A 25609-nucleotide genomic window follows, 5' to 3' on the forward strand; every position below is an offset into this window, starting at 1 on the left:
GGATGGGAGCCTTTAGCAAGCACGCTTTGATGTGCACCTACCCCTCCTCTCATTTAAATGCACTCGCTATGAGTGACTGGACAATTAGGCCCATAGTGTCTGCAAGATAGGAAAGATACGGGTAACACAAGCGCTGCAAGGACAGCGACTCAAGCAACTTCAAAGCTTGTTACACAAACACAAGCAGCTGGGGGAGAAGAAGTACAAATTACGTGCGCTGCAATCAGGGTTTGTAAATTATGCCAGCTCTTATAAAACACTGGGCCAAGCTTGAGAGGCAGGAGCCCCAGAGGGCTCAGTGGTTTCTGCAACAAGAGAAACCTGGGCTGATTTCATAGCTGACCCTTCTTTGAGCAGGAGGCTGGATCAGAGACCTCCTGTGGTCTCTTCCAAACTGAATTATTCTATGATTTTATGGAGTGCCTGTTTCTGATTAATAGCTGTCTTGCTTTCCTTGCTTAGCTGCCAACAACTGCAAATCTCAATACTCCTTATTCTCTGTGCTACCTGAAAACAACCTCTCTGTGTTTTGATCGCATACCTGTTCCTCAAACCTCCTTGGAGTTTTAAGTTCAAATTCACCCAGAAGACCAAGTGCAAAATGCCACTAGGTGTGGTGAGCACTCCAGATGGACTGAATCTACAAAGTGCAGAACTGAGCTCTTTTGAGCGAAAGACTCAGATTTTGGCCCAACTATAGTCATAGGTTGGTTAGGTTTAGCCAACAGGCACACAAAAGCCAGTCTTGGCCCAGGAGCAATGGGCAACAAACTGGCCATCACAACCATGAGATGCTGGTACAGCTGTCTGATGGGGGCTGGGAGGCCAAAATAACTACTGCATGGTAGTCTGGGGGACACAGTGCACACCCTTACTCAAACTATGCCTCACCCTTAAGTCTTTGGCCAGATGGGACCTTCCCAGACTGTGAGTGACAGCAGGTATAAACTCTAGCACAAAGCTACAGGTAGTGGGTTTTGATAAGGGGAGCTCCATACCAGGTCTTTTGTTAGCAGACAGCAAATTTTCCCAGCTAGGGGAACTAACTGTGCTATTAACCAGTCTGTATAGCAAAGGTCTGAATTCCTGGAGGGCTGAAGAGCTTGAAAACAGGATAACTAGGACGAGAAGAGATAATAACGACAGTTCCCTAAAAAATAAAATAAATCCCAGCATCACATGACGATCCCCTCTTACATAGATGGTATGGCTAGATATCAAATGGTTGATCAGTGGTTGGCGATAGTGTGTGGAGAGCGAGCTGGCTGCTCAAAGCTGTCTCTCTCACTGACTTTCAGCTGCCCAACTGCTGCTGATAGAAGCAGCTACAGAACATATTAAGATACTTTCCTTCACATCACCAAGCTGTGCTAGCTACTTCTACCATTGCCAAAGGGTTACCAGGTTGCACAGAAGAGGCATGAGCAACTCTCTAAGACATTGCCCAGCCTGTGAAAGTTTCAAACTTAGGCCACAAAAGCCAGCTGATCGATGGCAGAAACAAAACCTTGTCCAATACAGGCAGTTCTAGTTTATCCCCAAGACACACAGCAGCCCCTACTCTACTTGATGGACTGTTCTCATTTCTTCATCCCCAGAGATCTCAGCCTAAGGAGGTGATGGAAAAACACAGTGTCGAGCGCTAACCTCTTAGGGTCTGGTGTCCAAGAGACAAAAGCAATCATGCTGTTTCCTAATGGACACACTTCCATCTCAGATGTGTTTTCCACCGTTCATTTGTGTAACTGCTCGCCTGTAGGGTCATGCTGTGCTCTTGCCTGTTGTTAGAAATAAGAAGGAGACCAAGACCAAAGGCAGGAGGATCCCAGATCTTCTCTTACTTAGCTAATTCAGCCTCAGAGTATGCTCTGCAGGCAAGAGATCCAGGGACAGCCCTCGTGCATACAGGATTTTGCCCAAATGTGATAAATCTTATTTTGTAATGAAATCACAAATGCCCTGGCTCTGCCCAGAGAACAGTGTAACAGCTGAAATAACAGATCAAGAGACAGAAAAACTCTTTGGAATATTGCTGGCAGTCACATAGCAGCTAATAATGAACCTCAAAAGCAAGAAGAGACCCATACCCCCTTGCATCCAGCCACCCCCAGGCCACACAAGGTGCTGCCAGCCCACTCTCCCCAGGGCATCACACACTTCTCACAGGGAAGCACCCACACAGGGACCCCCAGCCCACACAAGAGCGTGCAGGACAGAGCAAAACCAGCAGCACACACACGTGGCTGTACAAAGACACCTCCTCCAGCTTTCACCAATGCCGAGTCCAGAGATGTGGCAGCATTTGAGCACTCCCTCTCCTTCACCCTCCTCACCTGGCTCCCTCCTTCACATCTTGGACTGTACAGCTCCATCTGTCCTCACGGACAGAGGTTCATCCACCCCCACCGCACTCAAGGCACCTCTGCTCAGACATGCCTTGCTCCCTGCTGGTCCCACCACCCCTCTGCCCCAAGCAGATGCACCCAGCAGCATCAGGCACAGGGAGAGCACGTGCACACACACCCGTACCCACGCCACTTCTTGCCCTGGTCTACAACACAGCGCATCCAGAGTCAGCAACTCGCAAGACACTGCCTGAATAAGCAAATTTTAAAAATAACAGAACCCCTCGGGACCTAGTCTGCATTACGCAGGAAACTGGATTAGCTCAGCTACAGTCCAGAGGCCACGGGGAGAAATGTATGGAATCAGCAAAGGGAAAGGCAACAGTAGACCAGGAAAACCTCTAGGTTCGGTTCTGCTCTCAACTGTTCAAGGTCCATCCAGGTAACATCCCTGCAAACCTTCCCTCGAATTCAAAGTGGGTTTGGCCACCTGCTAGGTACCTACCTGCTTCTGCAGGTCTGATGTTCAGGTACCGCTGAGGATGGCAGAGCAGAGCCCCAACTCTGTCCTGCCTGTGGAATAAGATGGGCTTTTCCACACATGTCATTTCCAGACATTAAGTTCCTCCTTTGGGGACTCTCAAGAAACCGGGCAAGAAAGATAAGATGCCTAAATCCCTATGTGGGCTACAAAATGCATTTCTAGCTGTTGAGACCCAGTTTTCACCTCAATTCATCTCAAAGTGGTTTTGGTCTAGCGGGCAAGTTGAAGGAAGACAAGGCAATGCGAGAAGTCCAAGGGGATCATAAACACGCTAAGCCAAAGGCAATGCTGTCAAAATCTACTTTTCTCCTCTTCGACTCTTTGCTTCCAAGAAGATATTACAATATTCTCAGTGCACTTGACTGCTTGCCACTCCTGGGATGCAATCATCAATTCAGCCAAAAACAGAGCCACTTCAAAACCTGCATGAGATACAGCTGCCCTCACGCAATCTGCACATGGATGTCTACACGTGCTTCCATGTGCTGTGCACCAAATGTGTACACACGGGACACGGGGACACCTGGAAGGCGTGCAGAGGCAGAGATGCACGCTCAGCCCCATGTGCCCATGTCCACAGGTACCTCACCTGGAAGAGGTAGGACCGCCCTCGGGACAGCGTGTTCCTCCCGGTCATCCTCATGCGCAGAACAGTCAGGTATTTTCAACTACCCCCACTAGAGCTGCTCCAACGTAATGCTGAACGTACAGCCTCTGCACCCTTGGGATGCACGCTGCAATTAATGGGTCAAAATAACGCTGCAGCATGTAGCGCTTCAGGGCTGAAATCCTGACTTTTCTGGACCTTAAGAACTCAAACCAGCAGCTCTCTGCCCCTGGGGAACGTCACAGGCGTCACCTCTTCCCATCCCTCCATGAATAGTCCCTACGAGCAGAGCCACCAGCCCTGGGCAGCTCTCCCACCCAGCGGACAGTCTCCAGCTGGCACTGCGCTGCGGTTTGAGTGAGGAGACCTGCAAGAAGTCTTACGGTGTGTGTTGTTCCCCACAAAGGGAACAGGACAGACTACAAGGGCAGAACTTTTCTAGGGAGCACAAGTTGGCGTGACCAGGCCGCCGGGCTGCCAGGATGCTCTCATCTTCAGCAGACAATGCAACGCCTGGTCTTCCTATCTGCCAGTATCCCTGCCAGCCTCGCATTTCAATCGCAACTTGATTTTAGCAGCTGCTTTCTCTCTCTCAGACACGCATATACACACAGAAACGCACCCCATCAAGCAGCTGCAAAATTCAAGCTTAGCTGGGTAGGTAGGGCCTCTTGTAAAGCACTTGGGACTCAGGGAGGGGGGGGAGTTTCAAAAATTCAAAGGATTATTGCCTTATGCCAGGACTTGAGAGGGCTCCATCCCCAGCCTCCTTGCTATACCAGCTCGAGACAGCACTACTAAACTCGTATCGGCGCTGCAGAGGAAAAAAGCCAGACAAATAGAGGAAAACAGGCAGCGGGGGATGCCTGAGGCTGGCTGACATGATTTGCAATAGCTAGAGAAGTCTGCTGGAGGCTCTTACCTCTCCTCCAGCCACTATCCTCTCATCTAGTCTCCTTGTCCCCAATTTCACCTGTCTGCTTCACCGCCGTCAGCGAGCACAAACCCCAGCCCAGGTTGATGCTGGCTGCAACTCGTGGTCCCAGCCTAGCCTGGCAGCCACAACAGCATCTGCACATCTATTAAACCTAACGGAGCGTTTGGGAGGCGGAGGTCAGCCTAAGCAGCATATGGAGCAACTGTGTGGTGAATACCGGCCTCCTCGGGAGCTGTCTGCTACAGATGGAAAAAGCCCAGGAGCCATCACGACAAAATCTTCTGGCTGTGGGCAACGCATCCTCCCTGTCGGCTTTCCAAGCCGCTGAGCAATACTGGAAACCTCAGCTCTTCTCCCCGCGCGCGTGCGCCTGGCACTGACTCACTCGCTGCTGTTTTGGTCCTGCGGTTTGCCGGTGGGAGTTGCAGAAGGTGGGATGTGGAGATGAGGTAATCCCAATGGCGTGTGGCTACCGCAGCAGAGGGGGACTAGCCACCCACTCCAGCAGCATGAGCTGGCTCCGCGTGACGTGGACACGCCAGCTAGATCTGGGTCCAGCTCGCTGCTGTGGTCACAGGGATTTTTTAACCTTGACTCATGGTGGGGATGGGACACACCACCACAGGACCGTACATGGTCTTCTCCTGGAGAAAGACATCCCTTCACGGGGTCCAAGAGCTGAGTCAACATGCAGCCAGGAACACAGTTAATGGCAGGGAAATGCGGGCAGGACAGCAGGAGCGATGTTCCAGCTGTGACATCTCCCAGGCTGAGGGACATGATGTGGCCCATGGAAGCTGTGGCATTTCCCCAGCTGAAATCACCCACAAACCAAGCACAGGCTTGCAGCCCCACACTGGCCGGGGAGCCACCATGGTTTCTCCAGCTCCGATTCTTTGGAGCGCTGTGATTCCTCTCCATCTGAAATTATTCCACTGGCTGCAATTTAAAAACAAAATCAATCCAGCAAACATTACTAAGCAACTGGCTGTCAGTGCCACATCCCGCCCTGCCGAAAGTATTTGCCCTCTCCATGACCTTCTGGCAAGGAGCTTGCTGCTCATCCCTTGCCAGATTTTGTATATTCAGCTATCGTTGGCAAGTCCAGGTGCTTGGCTGGATCAGCAAAGAAAACTCCAGGAAATCTGCAACCATCCTGGTGAAAAACACCCCACAGACGCTGTAAGGAGCAGCACTCCCACGTCCTGGGCACTAGGATCAGGACTATGAGGTGCTGGTATCAGGGCATTACCATGGTCTGCAGGTCTGCATGTCTCGGTGCTGTCATGCATTATACAGAGGGGATAAAAGATGGAGAGCAAACACGCTGAAAACCTGGTCACAGAGCAGAGCAAGCTGCTTCAGGCAACATCTGTCTGAGAGGCTGAAGGAGAACCTGCTTGCTCACGGGGATGAGCTGAAGAGGTGGGTAAGACCGTTTTCAAAGCCTCCTAGCCCCTTGTGTGAGCTGGGCAGGAGCCCCTTGGCATGGCAGTGCCCCTCAGCACAGCTCCTGGCATGGCAGTGCCCTTTGGTGCGGGGCCCACGCTAGGATGTAGCTTCCCCCAAGGTCAGCTGGAGCAGAATCGAAGTCCAGCTCTTTGGCTTCACTCTCATACGAAAAAGCCTGATCGCTTCCAGTCTGGCTCACACAAAGCAGCCTAAGCCAGGTTTGCCGTTGAAACCAAGTCTCTAAGCACAGCCTCCAGCAGGTCACGCAGCGTGAGCCCTGAGGGTTTCCCATCTCTCACTCTAGCCTGGTCTGTGGTACTCTGCTCTCTGCTTCGCAGGAGGGACCTCTCCTAGTCAACTCCATGCTGGACTCTCTTTACACATGCTTCTTGCACAGCCACCAGCAATTTCTCCCTGCTCCAAGAACAGGCCGTGCTCATCCATGCTTTCCCTCCCAGCTCCCCTGGGCAATTCAGGACCCTCTCCTAGGTTGCATGGTAGTGCCAGAGCATCGCCTGCGGCAGCTCCCCGGACACCCACACCATGAGCAAGGATTTCTTTCCAGAGAGAGCTTTGCAAACTCTGCACCTTCCTCTCCCTGTCCACCACCGTGCCTGGACTCTTCTCCCTCCTCCATCCCCCCCCATCAGCGCCCGCCTCCCCCAGATCTCCCGGCAGCCCCGTTTCCTCCGTGGCCGCACTAATGCTCGGCTAATGATGCATCATCCGCAGCATTGTTCAGACATATTCAATAAATCAGAATCCAATTACCGGGTTAAGGAAATTGGAAGCAAATGCAATTAGCCCCAGCCCCTCCCATGTGCTGTGCCCTCGCTTCCTCCTTAATGAGAACTTTTCTTTCACAGGAGCACTCAGCGCCGCATCCGCCCGCCCGGGAACAAGGTGGCTGCCACCACGCAGCGGGGGGACAGCGAGGGGGCAGCTGAGTCGATCTTCCTTTTTATGGGGGCAGATGGTTAATATCCCTGGCATTAATTCTCTCCAGGAATAGCACACTCGCTCTCTGCACAGCTATAAGAGGCGTCCATCAGGGCTGACAACTCCTCTCTGCAGAAAGGAGCATCTGGTCTTCACTACAAAACGGAGCTAAAAGAATAAATAAATAAATAAATAAGCACATTGCTTGCTATAGGGCTGGAGAACTGGTGCTGTTTCAGCATTTCAGCCCAAGTGCTGCATTTGGACTGGAATAGGGAAAATTCAGAGTCGGGTCAGATGCTGGGAGTTGCGTCACTCTGACCTGGGAGCAAGGTGCAGCCTGGGCAGCAAGGTGCCATGGCTGGGTCCAGCAGAGAGCTCCCGCTGGAGCAGGACGTCCCCCCAAAGGGTTCCCAGGAGAAGGCAGTAGATGACAGCTGCGGCTGGCAGGCTGGGATGTAATGCCAGGCACAGCTCCTCGGGAAGGGTTTGCAATGGCTGTGGGCTGGGGACCACCGTCGGGGGCTGGCTGTGCCCTCAGAGGACAAAGAGAAAAACTGCATCAAGAGAACCTTGGGAGTATTTCCTACACCAGTGGGACACTCCGGCATTGCTCCATCCAGCAGACTAACAATTAACCCCAACGACCATCAACAACCTGCAGCTGTGAAGGGCAGCTCTTCCCTGATGAGTTTGGAAAGGCAAGGGAAGGAAGGCTACAACTGCACCCACAGCAAGTGAGGGTGCACCAAAACTCCCACCCTGCCCTTCTCACGCTGACAGCGGCAAGGGAGTGCGGGTCCCGCAAGGCAACCCTCGCTGCAATCCTCCCTGCCTCTCCCAAGAGGTCCCTTGGGTGCCAAAGGGTATTTTTGACCCCGATGGTGCTGGAGATCCCAACGAGTTCTTACCTTCCTCTCCCCCTCACTCACCAATAGTCCCTTATTCCCCACATTAACTCCTCTCTGCGGAGCAAAATAAGCGCTCAACAGTTATTTTATCCCCCTTGCACCATCTCATTGCATCCTCTGAAGAGCAAGTGTTCCCAGCACCAGTGAAGGCTTCACACATCATGGAGATGTGCTCTTGCGCACCCATTACTTTTCTGAAGGAGAAAAAAAAAAAAAGGCTTTTCCTTTCTTTCCCTATGGTCCTGGAATAATTTATGCAGGTTTTAGTTAATAAGTTTAGGACTTCCAGACATGCCAAGAAATCAAGCAAAGTGAAAGATTCAATCCTAAAAATATAACCCAGGCAGAAACAATCCCAAGCGCACCCACTTGGCGTGGGTGAAGGGCCCAGACCCACCTAGCATCCCAAAACCACGGCCCTGAAGAGGAATGGGACTATCCACCCATATAACGAAGTTTCGTGAGGAAGATCGGGAGAAACCGGGGGGGAGGCAGAACCTGTGATGGCGGGTGTCACGGACAGCACGGTCACTGGGGATCCTCTCGCTCTCCCGCTGGTTAAAGGCATGGAGCCGGTACGGGTCCTCTCCGCCCTTCCACCTCCGGGCGCTCAGGTACCTCCGCTCTTCAAACTGATCCCAAAGGTCGTCCCAGTCCACGTCCGAGCCCTGCGCGCACAAAGTCAGCCCCGTTAGAGAGAGGAGAGACCAGAGGACATCCGACCCCGCTCCGGAGGTCCTCCCGAGCCCTGCCGGAGGTCAGCCGGCCTCACAGCATGGGCAAGCATCACAGGAGCAGGCTAACACGAAGCCTCATTAGGTCTTCGGGTTTTGTTTTTTCCCTAGGTCTTGAAACAGCATGTCGAAGAGAGCCTGCCAATTTGAATTTAAAATGACTAATTTGAAACCAAATTCAGGTCTCTGGTGGATCCCCCTCTCAAACAGCACGGTCTCAAGAAATATAAAAGCGCAAAGGTCTTGTTAGGCTTTTAATTTCTCTCCAGCCAAAAAACAAAGGTATTTTACACCACATGCCCTCTCATCCCTGTAACGCTTCGGGCGGGAAAGAGCCATCAGACAGGAGCAGTTTCCTCAAGCGCAATCCCATGTTTCCACAGCCGTACCCTGGCCCCAGGGCCAGCTCCAGCAACGGGACCCTGGAAGAAGGGAGCCATAGCCCTCCCAGCCCGATTTCAGTCCGTCTTTGCCGCAACAAGTCTCCCACCAAGGACTTCAGCCCTACGGCAGGGAGACGAGCGGGCGAGCATGTGCCCGTGCATTCCCCCCGCTCCAAAATGAGGGAGGAGCTGCATTTCAGGGTTACCCGACAGCTCCGACAGCCATCAGGGGGTTTAAGCATCCCTTGGTGGCTTGGTGCCATCAGGGGGGTTAAGCATCCCTCAGCAGCATGATGCTGTTCGGGGGGGGGGGGTTTAGGCATTCCTCGGTGGCACAGTGCCTGAGCCAGCGAGCACAATGCAGCGCCGATAAGATCTCATCGTTGCAGCAGCACAACCTCTTTGATCTGAGCCTACACGTAACACGGAGAGATGCAAACATTTACAGACATCTCAGCCCTAAAGAAAATTGTGATCTTATCCCATAATTGATCTTTTCTTCTTCTTTTCTTTTTTTTTCCCCTCCTCAGTTCACACCATCTCAAAGCCGATTTTGCCTGCTAATAGTGCAAAATGAAGCTTTTGAAACAGGCGATTTTTATCCTGTAATTGATTTTACTCGCATCTGGCAGCACGTTTTCTCTAGTCATAGGAAGGGGAGGAGGGAGCACTGGCTCCTGCAATTGAACTGCAGCAGGACCAAGCCGGGTGCCTCCAGCCACACAATGCCCCACACCGCCCTGGGTCACAGTGACACGAGCACCCCCAAAAACCTGACAGAGCCCAGAGATGCAGGGGCTTCCAGATACAGGGTCGTATGCATCCTCCTCCTGTGTGACCCCATGGCCTTCTCAGGAGCTCCTCCAGCACTTACCCCAGTGCAGGGAAGAGCAGAAGAAACCCGTGAGCCACCAGCTCTACTGGGAGAAAGTTATTCAGGACCGGGAGAAAGTTATTCAAGGCTAGGAGAAAGTTATGAAACCAGTAAGGTCACTGCAGAAGGTTTACGAGGAGGATGTACGTAACCTGCCTGCGGGCTTTCGGGAGGACTGATGTACACAGAGTGATAAATATTGTTTATGTTTTTTCTAAGGCATCTTGCAAAATGTGATTTACCACTGCAGTAAAAGACCAGGGAAAAGTGAGCCGATTGCATCACAGAGCCACTGACAGCCTGACGTTTATAGGATTTCATGATGACCGCGGGAGGCCTGGTGCCGTTAAAACAACCGCCGCCAAGTTGCAGTTCCTAAATTTTAATGCTGTGAAGAAAAGTAAAAGTTTGTTTTATCAAACTTAATAAGAAGAGAAATGGCTTCTAAAAGCGGCCACATAGCACTTAAGGCTGTTGGATGTGTATAGATATATTTTTTAATGTCAGTTCAACCCAATAGCCTTGGATCAACTAGAAGGGGGCAGCCGGGCAAGCGTCGGAAGGCTCAAGCGGGAGGGCTGGCGGATTCCCGTGGGCAGCCGCGGCTCCGGGAAAACTGGCGCTTCTACACATGCTGCAAGGGCAGCGAGGCTCTGGCCAGGCCAGCAGAAGCAGGGGGTCGCCGCGCGGGAGGTCCTGGCACGTGCTTCGAGGTCTGGGACAGCATTTTCCCAGCATCCATCTAACCCCACTACCATCCTGTTACTGGGTGGTCCCAATGCTAAATGGATACGTGGACAAATACCAGTGCCTTATCCCATGGAATTTGCTTCTCATCCTGCCATGGATATATCTCGCATCCAAGGGCTGCATTCTTGGTTCACATTGCAGTGAATAACTAACAGCCCCCATGAAATCTCCACCTGAAAGACATCAGCCCACCTTGATTCACCCAGGTTTCACTCTCCTTTTTGGGTCAAGGAAAGCTATCAGTAGGATGGTTCCTAAATATCAGGTAGCTAAATACACATCTGAGATCAAGAGCGAACAGGTGCCAAATAGAGATTAAAGAGTTATATTAACCACTATCTGGCCACAAAACAAGCCCAGGGATTTGGTTAACTTTCTCAGCCAGAAGTAGATACCCGGGTTTGGTCATTTGCTTTCAATCTACAACTCCTGTCCAAATCTTCTGGGTGTTCTTCAGCTTTCCACCCCAAGCTTCCCTGCAAGGGTAACCAAAATCGGAGCAGGATGCTCGGACACACGCACACACTGACCTCTGCAAAAAAATACCTGCACAAAGCAGTGAAGGAAAGCGAGGCAGCAGCCTCATATGCAAAGGCTCCAGCTACACAAGCGGTGGGAGGCAGCAGACCTCCCCAACCTGCACGCAGGGACTCACCTGTTTCTCAGCACCTGATCAGGGACGGGGAAAGCAAGTTAAAGTGTGAGGAGAAATCCCCTTCGCTCACCCAGGGACAGCACATCAGTTACGGATTACTGAGTAAGGTCTTCATTATAATATTTCCGCCATGTATTATCACCTCTTCCTCACACCAGAATTCTGTCTTGGGAGTTAAATAACTGATGTGCAGAAATCTAAATTTAATTTATTATGATCTAACTCACTTTAGAAGCCAAATTACCCTGCACTAGAAAAGGATCAAGTCAATACTCCACTTGCCTTTCTATTTATCTTCTAGAGGGCTCCTCTCTCCAAGTTTCATATTCATTTTCTCTCATGTACTAGTAATAAATTTTCATTTTTTTCCTTGGAATTAGGTAATTTCTCTTTCAACATTGCAGTTTAATGGCTGGTATTAATTATAGGAAACACAGTCAATGCTTAAAAGAATTTGAGAGACTCAATGAGTCTGCAGGAAAGAGAGGAAAAAAAATATCCAAGGGGTAGCCGGCCGCTCTCAGCAAACAAGTGCCACCCCTTCCAACACCACACTGGGGGGGGTCCCAGGGTGGTCAACAAGAGGGCCCCCCCAGGCAAGGAGACACGGACAAAACTCATTGAGGAGAGGAGCTCCCATCTCACGCCAGCGCCCAGCCAAGAGCAGGGCTCACCAAAAGCGTTCTTCACCAGCCCACCAAAAGCACCCCCCCCAAACCCCCCTGCTGAAGGCACCCCTGCAAAACTGCCCACCGCCTCGCTGGCGAAGGGCAAAGGGCAAACCCCCAGAGCAAGCACAGAGGCAGCTATTCACCACAACTGTACATCAAAGTTCGAAAGCCTCTCGGTGCAAAGATGTAATTCGTCATCTGCCTCTTAAATCACGGCTCAGAAACAAAAAAAAAAAAGGGAAAAAATAATATTTAAAAAAAAAAAAGAGTGGTGCTGCGGGGGGAGAGCGGGTCATTAGCAGTAAAACTACAATTTTCTGGCAACTGCTAATGCCTTGTTTATGTGGATTTCTGCAAATATGACATTTTAATGGCATAATAATTGTGTGATTACAGTACAGCGGGGATCACTGGAGCGGGAAGGAGGAACGAGGAACGCAGCCGGCTGCTGCTGCGGGCCCGCAGCGTCCCACAGGACGCTCTGCCCCATCCTGCCTGCACCCGCAGGCAGCCCCCGGCACCCCTCGCCAGCACAAGAGGCCAGTGCATTGCCAGCACAGAAAGGGCATTTTGGGTGAAAAGCCTGGCCCAAGCAGAGCCAGCGGTGACTGAGGATGGGCAAGTCGCACCAGTCCCCAGGGCCAGCCTCCAGCTGCCCAGGAAGAAAAGGAGTGGGTGGTGTGAGCTAAAAGTGGACTCTGATTCACTTTCTTCTTTCAAGGCACTGTTTCAAAATAGAGAACTTACGCCTTTGCTAAAATAAAAGCCATTTTCCTTTTGGGGCTGCTGAGTGTTGCCATTAGACCAAGGTGAATCGGACCAGCACCATGCGCATCCTTTCAGGAGGCAGCAAACCCAAGCCAGCCCGGCAGGCAGGCAGAGCTGACGGGGTTTGCTGGGAGCCCCAATCTTTGGCCAGGCAAAGGGGATTTGCCTGTGTAGGTGCAATGATGACCCCACGGGGATGTGGCAGTAGCCAAATGTGCCCCCTCACAGCCAGCTTTCCCTGGAAAATCTCATCCCTACATAATCCCCGATGGAGCACTCACCACTGAGCCTCCGTCCTGCCTTTCCTGGGACTCAGGTGTTAAAAAAGAGAAGGGGAGAGGGAAATAAAAAAATACATCAGTCTAGCAAAAGCTCCAATAAACAAGCGAAAACTCTAGAAACTCGGATGCCGTGTGGCATGTTGTTGCCTGGCCGCACTCAGCTGCTCCTCTGCCTGCAGAGGGCTGGAGCACGTGCGCGTGTTCGGCACAGCTCAGGGGCACTGGAGGCGGAGGGCAATCTTTCAGCTGGAATTGCAACCAGGCATTATACAAATGAGATTTAAACATCTCACTGAAAAGCAGGCCCCCCGCAAGCAGGAGGTTCAATTATAGAGCTGTTACTGGCCGAGGCGCTAATGCCATCTGAAAGGATTATAATACTTCAAAAAGGGTAGGGCTCATCCCTCCTCGTCCCCCGGTGCCAGTGCATGCACTAAGAGGGTCAGCAATCCCACAGGAGAAAGAAGCGGGGCAGCATCATGCTGCCTCCACCCTCTTCCAGGTCTCCTCAAACAGCCCAGATGGAGCATCGAAGTACAAGATCCTTCAGTCGGGCTTTGGTGTAGTTTTCCCGATGCCAGAGCCCAGCGGCTTGGCTTAGCCCCGTGCACGCAGTGCTGTGCATCCCGGTGGCCTCATCCCCAAGATACAAGGGGGAGACAGACAGAGCACCACGGCCACACTCTTTGCCCTGTCCGAAGAGCACGTAGTGGTGCCAAAATCAGGCCGCGGGTCTCTGGAGAACAGGCTTCGTACCCATCCTGCAGCACATCCTCCAGTGCATCAGGTGCCGCTCAGCAGCAAACCGCCACAGACCTTGGAAGGGTCACGTCCCACACCTCCTTTCTCTTATCCCCCTTCCCCAAACTGCACAGCCCCCAAGCCAATCAAGCACTTAAATACAAACTCAGGTGACTCCAGGCATTTGGAGGAGCCCACAGAAATCCCTGTTTAAACGCTTGAAATTAAGTACTTGCTTAAGTGCTGCATTGGCTCAGTGCCGCCTTCTCCAGCTTTGTGCTGACACCAACCACACGTTGGAAATGGAGGTAGCTCTGGGCCCCAGCTATTATCTGCCCTTAATTAGTCTTCTGCCCCGTGGGGATTTTAGCTGCAGTTCCTTTATTTGAGGGCTATGAAGCTCCTCTTCCTCTTGCACTAATAGCTGGGCACAACACCCAGATGCACCTTGGTGGCAGCTCCTTCGGGACCCTGCGGGGATGCACAGGAGACCCATTTCTGCCAGGATCCTACCCTGCCCCAAGGAAGACCAGCATCTCCCACTGCTTGGAGGTAATTTACTGCCTCTCAAGGGAGACCTGCAGATCTGAGTCTGCTCTGACCCCACTTGCTGGGAAAAGAAAGAACATCAACAACAACAAAAAAAATCAAATTAAATATTAATATGGATACCTAATTAAAGCAAAGCACTTCTCCAGCAAAGCTTGTCCTGCAGCTGGGGTCCCTGGAGAAGCTCTGAGCATTCACCATTAAGCTTCTCGCTGCCAATGACCTTTCCCTGCTCGTGCATATCCACAGGCATGCTGCTCCATCTTCAAAGGACGGAGCATTGCCTCCTCCTCTGCTATCTCAGCAGGGAACACGAGTCCCTGAGGACCTTCCAGTAAGTGTCCCACTTTCTCACTTGGCCCTGAGGCCAAGGCCATGCTATCACCACCTTTTAGTGCCCTTCCTGCCCACCACCCAGTTTCCTTTACCTGTCTCCCTCCAACCCCTCCTCTAATGCTCACTCCTGCGTGGGCAGCGTCTGCATCTCTCCTGCAGTGCACGCACGTGTTTACGCAATCAAGACACCTACTGCATCAGGCAACAGGACTGACGAAGGCTGGAAAGTGGCCACGGAAGAAGACTTGACCTTCAGGAACTACAACGGCAACCGCTGCCTGGATGGAGACATCCCCAGTTCAGGATCTGGAGAAGGCTCTTCAGTGTCTTCTTCTTATCATCCCCACACTCAGCTAGCATCGGCACAGGCTGTTGGCCACTGATTCAGTGCAAGGAGCTGACCCAGGGCCATCATTAAGTCGATCACAGCTAGAACCAGCTCTTTGTGTATCTTCTTGTCCGTGTCTGTGGTAAGCGATACACACGGTCTGAAACACCCTCCAGAGGCTTAAATCTGCTAAAGTCTCCAGCCAAATACAATGGAATGAAAAGCCACTGGAGAATTATTGATGCTTTTTCCAGTAAGGGCACCAAAGCTTTAATTTTAAAACAGATGGCCAGGGCAGCCACCAAAATGGGGAATTTATTTGCAAATCAGGAGCAGGGGACTCGGAGTCGCAAGGAGGGAAAGATGAAAGATTCATTGCTTTGATGAAAGGCCAAATTTTGTTTCCAGGGCTTCCCTTAGGAGAAAGCAAGTCAGCTCAGAGTTCACACCTCGCTTATCAGCAAGCACTCGCCGGGCTGGCAGTGGTGCCAGGTTAAAATATATCCCAACCTCCTGCAGGCAGCCTGGGCCTGAGCTTCACGTGTGGACGATGCTCCTGTCTGCTGGCTGTAGCATCAGGCCACTGTCCTGCCTCTATGGGGGGAGAGGCAATGCACGCTGCCAGCCAGCATCGCATGCTCCAGTCAGATCCCAAGGAATTCCCGTGGTGACCCTCATCATCTCCAACATGCTGAGGAACCTCCTGCCTCCCTGTGACAACGGAGAGGAGTGCATAATGCAGGCCACTGACCTCTAGAAACAACATTCAGCTACAAAACTCCCTGTGCTCTTCCTTCCTGGACCCCCAAAATCAGGTACATACAGAAGTGTCTCGCTGCGTAAAGAACACAGACTTTAATTCTTTAAAATAATAAATTAGCCAGTAGGATAGCCTGACACATGAAGACAAATCCTGTATAATTAAAAAGGAAAGGAAGCCGATTATATCCTCCTGGAGAATATTGCTGCCTGCTTCTGTTTTATTTATACGTTACACTGTATAATGAGCTGAATATTTAGGAGGTCAGCACAAACCAAGCTGCTGACTGGAGAAAAGAGAAGACCCAGCTCTGTCTGTGCCGGGAGCCAAGCAGGAGGATGGAGAGGATTTTTGGTCATCTCCTCCCCCTGCCTGCAGCTCCCCGAGATACTGTGGGACTGCTCGGTTCAACTGCTCACTCTCAGCTGCTTGTGCTCGGGCTGCATCAGTCTTCCCAAGCCTCCATCAAAAAAGGCCTTCTGAGCTCCCCCACAGTCCCCCGCAAGAAAGGATGAGCAAGGTCAGCCCAAGCCTGTTGGTACCTGTGAACCCTTTTAATGGGTCTGCAAACAGTAATTCTGGACGGCAAACAAGACCAAATAAGTTTTAAGAGTCTATAAAAGAGTCTCTTCTTCCACTGAGAATTTTTTTTTTTTTTTTTTTTTAAGATTTCAGGTTTAAAAAACCAAAAAAGGTGGAAAACCGCTGGTCTGGCAGCAGCTGTGCTCCATGGTGAGCCCCCCGGGTCAACGGCAATAGTCCTCCACGGTGCCCCCGCTGCCACCCCCCATCCGCGGTGGGACACCCACGGCTCCCCTGAGCCCTTCTGCATCCTCTGCTGATGCCAGCCCCCCCAGGCGCCTTTGCCCCCTGCCAGAGGGGGTCCCCTCGGCACCCCGCTCCGGGCTTCCCCGGGTGCCAGGAGATGGCAGAGAGCATCTCTGCGGCCATTGTGCCGCATTAACCGGAGCACCACGGGCAGCCCCTCTGTGGCCCGTTGCCACCACTCAGCGCTGCTCCCCAAAGGTCATCAGCAATTACATGGGGCACTAACTGGGAAAGAAATGAAGGCAGCATCCCGTGTCCCCTTCACGCCAGCCAGGTTCAGCTCATTCCCAGGATCATCAGAGGTCAAACACATTGGGTAGACCCCAGACCCACGGTGGGTAAAAATGGCAAAAGGGAGCTCCTGCGTGGACAGACGGTGTTTTGTTTTGTTTTCCTTCTGTGCCTTTTCAGGACAGACATGAGCTGCTTCCCAGCCATGAAGGTCAAACCAGCCTTCCCAGGCTTCAGCAGGAGCAGCAGATGATTTAGTACTTAGGAGCCCATAGCTGCACTCGGTCTCCAGCTGAGCTTTGCTCATCCTTCTGCGTAAAAGCCAAAACTCCTACCAAACCACACAGCTTGAGCATCTCGGAGGTCGGGGAAGGTCTCCCCCTTCCCCACGGAGCTGTGGGTCCCACATGCTGGAGGACAGCCTGGGATAGGGCGCATCGGGGAGAAAGGGAGAGGGAAAGGGGAACAGGGAGGGAAGAGTAAAGCAACCAGCAGCCGGAGTTCTGCTCTGAACCCAGCCCTTAAGCAGGTGCCTAATCTGAACTGCACCTCCCAAGCAAGGAAGGGATCGTGCTGTTAATACACTCGGCATCCTCGACCCGACGCGGCCTTTTCACAGCAGCAAAGCCAGGGGTAATCCATCTGGTAATTGCTTCCATGGGGATCTTTACACAGCTTTAGAAACTAATGCTACTATCCTTCCCTGAGCAGCCACCCTTCCAAACCAAGCAGCAATGAGGGGCAATGGATAACAGCAGCGTATTAATGTGAAGGGAAAAGTGCCTCCAAGGGAGGGAAAGCTCAGTCTTTATTTTACTGTGGTTTATTCTAACAGGGGGAAAAAAAACCCAGAGATTAGAAAAATAGATATTCAAGCAAAATAAAATAATTGCAAATACACAAGGCACTTACATGCATGGCTTTAGCTCTCTTCAGGAAGCCACCAGCTTGCCTTTCCCTCTCCCTCTGCCAGCTAACTGCTTTTGAGGAGCAGAGCTTTACCAAGTGGGCACCAAGGCACAACCTGCTCCAAGGAAGGAGCTCCGCAAGGACAAGAAATGCTGTCAGTCAAAACTCCCCACTCCTGCACTCAATTTCCAGCTCTGGAAAAGCCCTGGACTCCCCCCTCCTCCGCCAGCCATGCCTCGGTTTCCCTGCTCCTACAATTAACTCACAAGGCTCCCGCTTGGTGGGAGGCTCCCCAGGGAGCATCACCTGCGCTGAGCAGCTCCAGCACAAGGGGTTTTTTTTCTCTTCCCATCTCTCACTCTTTGCAAAGTGGGAAGAGTGGAGGAAAACCCTTGCTGGGGACTAATTAAAATGCCCCAAGCCCTCTCAGAGGGCTTTCTTGGTGTATGCGCACTGTGCAGTGATGTGCTGAAGGCCAGCCCAGCACAGCCCAAACCATACCAAGCAGCTACCCTGGTACCAGTGGGGAAATTCTTGGTCAGAGCATGACCTCTCTAACATACTTAAAAGCACCAGCAGAAAACATGTGGGCTGCCGTACCCCACATATAAGAGGATGCAGGAGACAGGGACAGGTTTTCTGCAGCTGGGAGGGGCAGTACAGGCTGTGGGGCACCGACCCACGGGGCATCCTGCAAACCCTCAGTGCACAGCCGGAGCACAGGACCTGGCGGTGCCTGCCTGTCAGACACCATCCCACCATCAAAAAGCACCGGTGACCCACCTCCTCATCTCACACACACACATTTTGCAGAGAGGCAGGCGTTTCTGCAACCCAGAGCTGGTCCTCAACACACAGGCGGAGGGAGATGAAGCTCAGGTCACGGCAACGATGCTCCAGGGTGCGTGTACTACCCAGCTGCCAGCCCATCCTCCCCCCAACTCTCCTCAAGGAGAAACTAGATATAAAACATTTGTGACAGCAAGAACTGATCTAAACCTTTGATCCTTAGGTACCTGCTGCTGGAGCATCTGCGAGATCCCGGGCCTGGGAGCAACATGACTGACAGCACCGGAGATACAGCAGCATAATTTAGAGCGTATGTGTCAGCCCAACCTTCTCCTATCTCAGCTCAGTAATAGGAATAAAAAAAACCAACCCTGGCTAGTGAGAAATGCACTGTAGCAAGGTATGGTGAGTTAGAAAATAAATAAGCCTTTAAGAAGTCCTTTGACTGCGGGTCCCTGCCAGCACAAACACAGGCACTGCGAGAGCATCAAGAAAGGTGCTGCGCCTTGGGATGATGCGGGCTGGGATGGGGATGGGCATGGGGGAGACCAGAGGCAGGACACAGCTGGTGTGGCCTGGCCAGGAGGATCCCAGGCAGATCTCCAGGGTCTGGCTGCCTTCCAGCAGCACAGCGTTGCTGCTTGAAGGAGCAAACCCTGAGCAGAGCTGCGGCTGGGCACGGGAGCTGGGGCGTGGGACATGCCAGGTCCATGCAGCAGGGACAGCCCAAGGGCGACATGGGCCAAAGTTCATATCGAGGCCTGACCAGTATTTTAGGGCAAATTTGCCCCCAAAATCATCCCCACAGGGAGAAAAGAGATGGTGCTGGGAAAGAATCACAGCTTCTTCTGGAGCAAAGACCTCCTTCTGCCATCACAAAAGCCACTTGCTTCCCTTGAGGGACAGGCTTAAGCAGCGTTATCCTTCCCAAAAAGAGAAGCAGGCAAATGAGCATGGAGACGCACACCCCACCATCCGCTCCTGCTGTGCTCATGCGAAGGCACGAGCACAGCTTCCCACATTGCTAGAAAGATCAGAGATACAAAAAGAAAACAGGAGAGGGAGGAGGGAACAAACAAAAACCCAAACAAAGCTGTAATTGGGCTTGTAGGAAATTACATCTGTAATTGGAGGACAGCTGTGTTACCACCAAGGGTCCATTACTGGAGCTCTCACATCCAGGACGCTAGTTCAAAAAGCACTGCTATGTCACAGCCTGGAGACACAGGACAACTTTCCCTTCCCTCCTTCCCTAACACATTGGCAACATCTGATCAATATTTCTGCACATCTCTAGAAGAAAAACAAAAATAATTTAAAAAACCCACTTGAAAATAAAAAACAAACCCACTGCTAAGTCACCTGATGCAGCAAACTCAAAACACCTCCTGAGAGCATGGGGATCCGGACAGAAACCAGCAACCAGGGACTGAGCTTTGGTTTTATTATTGGAAAAAAAATAAAATCTGCGTTTGGCACTCATTCTCTCTCACACATACAGACCTTTCACCGCAACAAGGAAAAGAGCATTTTTGGAGTCACCAGTCATGAAAACGTAGCAGGGAAGTCTTGACGGGCAGCTTCTGCTTGGGCATGTACCAGCCCCCTTGGTTGATGCAGGAAAACATTTCCTCCACCACAGCAAGGCAGTACAGCTAATGGCTCCTGGCACACTCCTGCTCAGCTCCACCATGATTGCGCACACTGTGGCTAACCCACGTCTGGAAGCAGCAAGCCTTGCCACGTACCGTAATGCATCAAACCCCAAAACCTCATCCTCTTCAACGCAGACATCGAAGCGCTCCCGTAGATGGCATTTCGTATGAGCACACGATGGGAGGAGGCACCATGCACACGGGCAAGCAGAGCAAGCATGATACGAGCCAGCAGCAGGTCTCAAATCAAGGCAGAAATAAGCCCCCCTAAATCTGTTGGCTCTTGATGCTTTAGCAGCGTTGGGCTTGGAGGGGGGTGGTAGCAGCAGGCATGGTACAACTTCTCATAGCACAGCTGGGTGGCAAGTCAACACATGCTCCATTCGTTGGCCATGGCAGCACGGACGTGTCACCACACAAGGCTTGCTCACCCGTCTACCAGAAACAAGTTGATAGGCAACACCTCCAGGACCTCCAAAATCAAAGAGTCAGCACCGAAACAGCCCGATGCTCTCTTCAACAAAGAGCATTTCACACCGGGTGGACACGTTAGCTCCACCAGAAGCTGTGCAATATCTACTGAAGGCGAAGGTCCCTGCTCTTAGAAATCCGTGGGGGGAGAAGGGAAGTGGCTCACACGATGCAAGGAGTGGAGCACAGAGGCTGGACCACTTTCAGGCAGCCCCACCGCCTGGCTGGGCCACGGCATGTCCCGCACGCCTTTCATCCCCCTTGCTCCAGCAGCGACACACTCCCCTTGCCGGCAGCACTGCATTAAGGATTAGGTAGGATCAGACATGGGATAATACAAATGAGGTCGCATTTGCTGCTGACAGTAGCTGCAAAGAAATGAGGAGCCAGTCTTCCCAGCTGGAAGGAAACAAGATGCTGTTAAACTCTGGCCATGCAGGAAAGGAAAGGAGGGGTACAGCTGAGATCAGGCTAATGCAGCTTCTCTGCCCACAGGTTTGGATATACCACTACAGTGCCCGATGGCCCGCAGCTACAGGGGAACGGGACTCTCCTTGCAGAGGAGCCACGTCTCCAGCTGGGTTTCCTGGTGGAAACCAGGGCAGGTGAGGAGTGGCAGTAGCAGGCAGGCTCCCCACCGCCGGCGGGAAGTCTTTCGCACCATCCCTACACGGGTCTGCGTAACTGGAGATGAAACAAAACCCTTTTGTTGTCTGGACGGTCCTGAAAGCACGAGTCAAGGCCCAAATGGGTGATGCTTTTTCCCTTAACGTTGGGCATCCACTGGCTCATTTCTCCTCCCGGGTCTTCTTCCATCCTCACCTTCTCTTACATCGCTCAGAAGTTCTCACCTCCCAGCTACAGGCATGCTACAGGCATGCCTCTACCTCCCCTCGCTCCCCGAGCCCTTGGCACCAGCCACGGCGTGCCTTCAAACGGAGGGGAGAAGATGGTGATACAAAGGGCTCAGGGGGATGTTCAGGCTTTGATAGGCATGCCGGAGCAAGCAAAAGCCACAACACCTCGTGGAAGGAAGGGTGGGGAGCAGAAACCCTGTGGATGGAGAAGACCTGCCAAGGAGCAGACGTGCTACTTCACAGACCCATCCCGAAAACACAGCAGTCAGTGCAGAGGTCCTACCAGCTGCGGGGCAGGCAGGCTTGAGCATCTCAACCAGCATTGGTCCCGACTGCTCTAAAAAATCCCGACTGCTTTTATATTTGATTTACTGATTTTAAAGGCACCTCTAGAGCACAAGCTCCAGCTGAGCATTTTCTTATTCTTTCTGCCCTCACTGGAGCCCAAAGGAGAAAAAATTCTCATGAGATGTGAAGAGCTCCGGACACACCACCGCAGGCTCCCAGCTCTGAGCCGGATGACCTGCCACTGGCTCGTGCACGGCCCTGGGAAAGGCAGGGATGCAGAGCCCCGGCTGCAACACCCGCCGGAGCCCCAGCAAGCTTGTGCGCAGATGGCAATGGGACCGGTCCCTCTGCAGCCGGCAGCATATGCTGCTGCTGCCCACATCAACACAGATTCCTGGAGAGATGCACCAGAACTAACTGGTTACACAAGCCAAGACTTTTTCTCCTACGCAGACAAAGAGAGTTTTAATCCCAAACTACCGGGTACAGCTGAGCATCTGAATGCATCCCCACTTTTTGCAGAGGAAGGAACATCTCAAAGGCAATGAAATGGACCTAAAAAAGTGCTGAAACAAAAGGCCAGCGGAGGTACTGGTGGCTTGTAACAGCTACGCCAGTGAACATCTGTATGGCAGAGAGTTTCTGCTCTTGGTCTGCCAGCAACCTTTACATCTGCTCTAAAACAGGGGCAATAATGCTCACTTAAGAGTCTCATGCTGAATTAATCATTGCAAAGTGCTCTATGGTTCAGCAACGAGAGATAGGAAGGCAGCAGTAAGTACGATCATAGCCGTACTCAGCAAGACTAATGGTCTGTGCTGTGCTACGGTCCCCGGTAAGCTGTCTCTAACACCGCTTAATGCTTTAGGGGAGGATGCACAGCAGCCCCGGCGGCACGGGTGCACCCTCCTCCCTGCCCTGGATGGGCACCAGTAACATCTGCCCAGCTCCCTGGGTCGGCAGAGGGTCTCGTCCCCACCAGGCACGGCCAACGTGGTTGTGCCTGCTTGTACCGCCCGGCTCTAAAACTGCTGAGCTGAGGAATGCGGTATTTGGAGGAGCAGGGAAAAAGAAAGAAAGAAAAAAAAAAAAAAATCTAGTCATGCTAAAGGAAAAAAGTTATTTTAAAAGGTTTCCTCCTCTCCGCCAACTTCTGTCTTGCTCCTGGGCTCTCTGCCCAGCAAGCAGCATCAGGCAGGGCGCGGTGCAGGCAGGGCGCAGTGCAGGCAGGGCACGCGTGGCAGCGCCTGTCCAGGGGTTGGTATTTCCCGGGTGAGGGCCAGCGCGGTGTAAAGCAGCCAGAGGAGGGGTGCAGAGCAGCAGGGGGAGGCATGAGGGTTTCGGTCCCCATCCAGTCCCGCAGCACACTTCCCTCCACACCCCAGGTGGAAAGGACCAGTGTTCCCACAGCTCCCTCCCAGCCGAGCTGCTCGTTCCCACACCCAGCCCCAGCTTTCCACAGCCCAGTTTCCTTACAGGGATGTGGTAAATTAAATATATCAGTGTATATGCATATATATGCATGCACACCATGTTTTTCCTGCTCATTTACACACCCTTCCCTGAAAAGAGCCTCCAAACTGAACTGCTAGAGCTGCCCTGGGTACGTGCTGGGGGCATGGAGCAGGAAAACTGGCCCCTGGGGAGCAGAGTGACAGTCACGCACAGAAGGGCTGCTCAGAAAGGCAGCGGTGCTGGGTCATATCTGCCTAAATACTCCATCTCTGATGGCAGTCTCGACAGCAAAGACCTGGGGAAAACTATGGTCGAGTGAGCACAGGGACACCTCTTCTGAGCACGCTGCTGATGCCAGCACACTCCCATCTTCTCATCTAATACCTGCACGGACCTTTTTCCCATGCATCTGTCCAGTCACTGCTGAACCCATGCAGGCTTTCAGCAGCCAGAAGATGCTGTTGCAGGGGGCTCCACAAATACCCTGCATCCAGCCACACTGAACCTGCCCCTGACAGCTTCCTTTAATGACCCCAGCATTTGTCCGGGAACTGATGGGAGATATTTCCTATCCACCCTTTCTCTGCCATTAATGATCTTCCAGATCTCCAACACAAGCCCCCTCCTCCATCCTAAGCTAAGCCTACTTCCCGCAGAGAAGCCACCCCAAAGCCTAGATCACCCGGTGTCCCCCCTCTCCACACCATTCCCAGTTGTACAGCCCTCTCTCCAAGTCGGCAGGGAGCAAACAGCAGGCAGAATCCACCAAGGATTCATGCGGCAGCACCCTGCCTGCCCTCACTCCTTGACCACCCATGGTTCACCAGCAACACAACTGACCTGCCCACTGCGCTCCAGCCCTCAGTGCTTGCTACGGGGCCGGCTGCGCTCCCAGAGCATCACTCACCTTTGCCAGCAGCACGGTTTAAAAAAAAAAAAAAAAAAAAAAAGCATAAGTCGCCCAGGAGCGGCTGTTCGACAGTCCTCTCCTCTGCCTGGCTAATTAAATGTGACTACAAAAAGACAAGCAGCAAAAGCCTCAGTATTCTAAAATATGAGTCCGGGCTGCTAGAAGGCACCAGGGTCCTGGTACAGCAGGACAAGATGTTCTTCCCCTCCACAAGGCGTTTGGCGGGGGCTTTGCTATTTCCAGTGCCACAGCTGAGCTGTGGCTTGTCCTTTACCCCCCGTCCAGCACCAGTGATGCCAAATGGGAATGGGCAGCCAGCGCTACCAGAGTGGGGCTCTGCTGCTGGCACCAGGCTAAGCCCACTGGCCCCTTACTTTCAAGGACAAAAGTGGTGAACACAGGGCATAAAATTAAAATTCTTCTTTTGGTTTCAATTTAACATTTTATCTGTATTGGAAGCAGCGGGGAAAACATGTGGGAAATGTGAAGTGAGTAACCGCTCTGGCTCAATAGCGGGAGAAGCCAGAAGAAACACTAGGGCATCTAGGGCGAGCTCTGCGAGGCTCATATTAAAACGTTCCCTCTGTCAACATGGATAAATATTTGAGCAAAAAATATTACAGAAAAATTCAGTTGACTCACGAAGAGCATGCGTGTTAAATATAGAAAATAAATTAAATAATTAAAGGGCAAAACAAATGGGATTTTAGCCCTGCTTTGAGAATCATTTTCATTATGGCCTTACATGGGGTGCTACCAAGCTGCTTTTAAGCCTCAGAGTGGGTGAAGCAGGCGGCAAAGCAAGCTTTTGCCATGCTCCCGGACTATATTTCCCCTCACTGGGAAGCACAGAGCAGTGGGGCTGGTGTGGGGAGCTCCCTTTGGCCGCTGCCCCATGCCCCCGGGGCACAGCACAGCTTCCCCCAGGGCTCTCCATCCCTTCTCCACTTCCTGATGGAGCAGCTGAAGTGCAGTGACAGCAACTGCTTTGCCCACAGTTGCTCAGAAACTCTCCGTGGGATATAAACACCCCGGGAATGCGCTATAAGCTGTTAGCCCAACTGCTGGGCTCTCCAGAGCTGCAGGTATATGTGCTGCACTACAGCTCTTTGGTTAAGGCTCAACAGCCCAATTCAAGCTTAAAAACAAAAAAAAAATATTTAAAATCCCAGCTCCAAATAGTCCCAAAGACCTTGGGACAGTCTGAAATTTAGGCTGAAGATGTTATGGCCAGATTCTATTCTTGCCAGGAGCCAAGCCCTGCAATTTAAGGGTGCCCTGGCGCTAACCCACCCCAAACATACCTCCCAGCCTCCGCCGCACTCATAAATTACACATGGCAAAAAGGGCAAGCTCAAAGTGCCGTCATCGCCTTTAAGAGCTCAGCGCTGACCTGGCTTACCAAGGCTTTTACTGGTCCCCAGGCAGAGCAGGGGCTCCTCACTCAGACTGGCGGGGAAGCCCGAGGCTGCCCAGGAATAGAAGAGCCATGTGCTCCTCCAATCCCAGAAACTATTCCCCAACACTGAGGCAGGAAAAAAAACTTGTGGCAAGGCTGCGCTGGCAGGTGCCTGCCGTGGCCAGAGGAACAGCGGGGCCGTCGGTCAGGCATCACTGTCCACCCTGATGGCTCTCTCCTTCCACAGCCTGC

At 52.2% G+C, this 25609-nt stretch overlaps 1 protein-coding gene across 1 annotated transcript in view; it reads right to left on the reverse strand.

Annotated features, from left to right (window-relative positions):
* GALNT14 (polypeptide N-acetylgalactosaminyltransferase 14) overlaps positions 1–25609 on the reverse strand; it is a 101296-nt gene that overhangs the window by 55045 nt on the left and 20642 nt on the right. Inside the window, exon 2 of the mRNA XM_052806796.1 lies at positions 8234–8403. Within this exon, the coding sequence (XP_052662756.1) occupies positions 8234–8403 (170 nt within the window). The remainder of the gene's footprint in view (positions 1–8233; positions 8404–25609) is intronic.

This window comes from Harpia harpyja, chromosome 13 (genome assembly GCF_026419915.1).
Source record: "Harpia harpyja isolate bHarHar1 chromosome 13, bHarHar1 primary haplotype, whole genome shotgun sequence".
NCBI lineage: Eukaryota > Metazoa > Chordata > Aves > Accipitriformes > Accipitridae > Harpia > Harpia harpyja.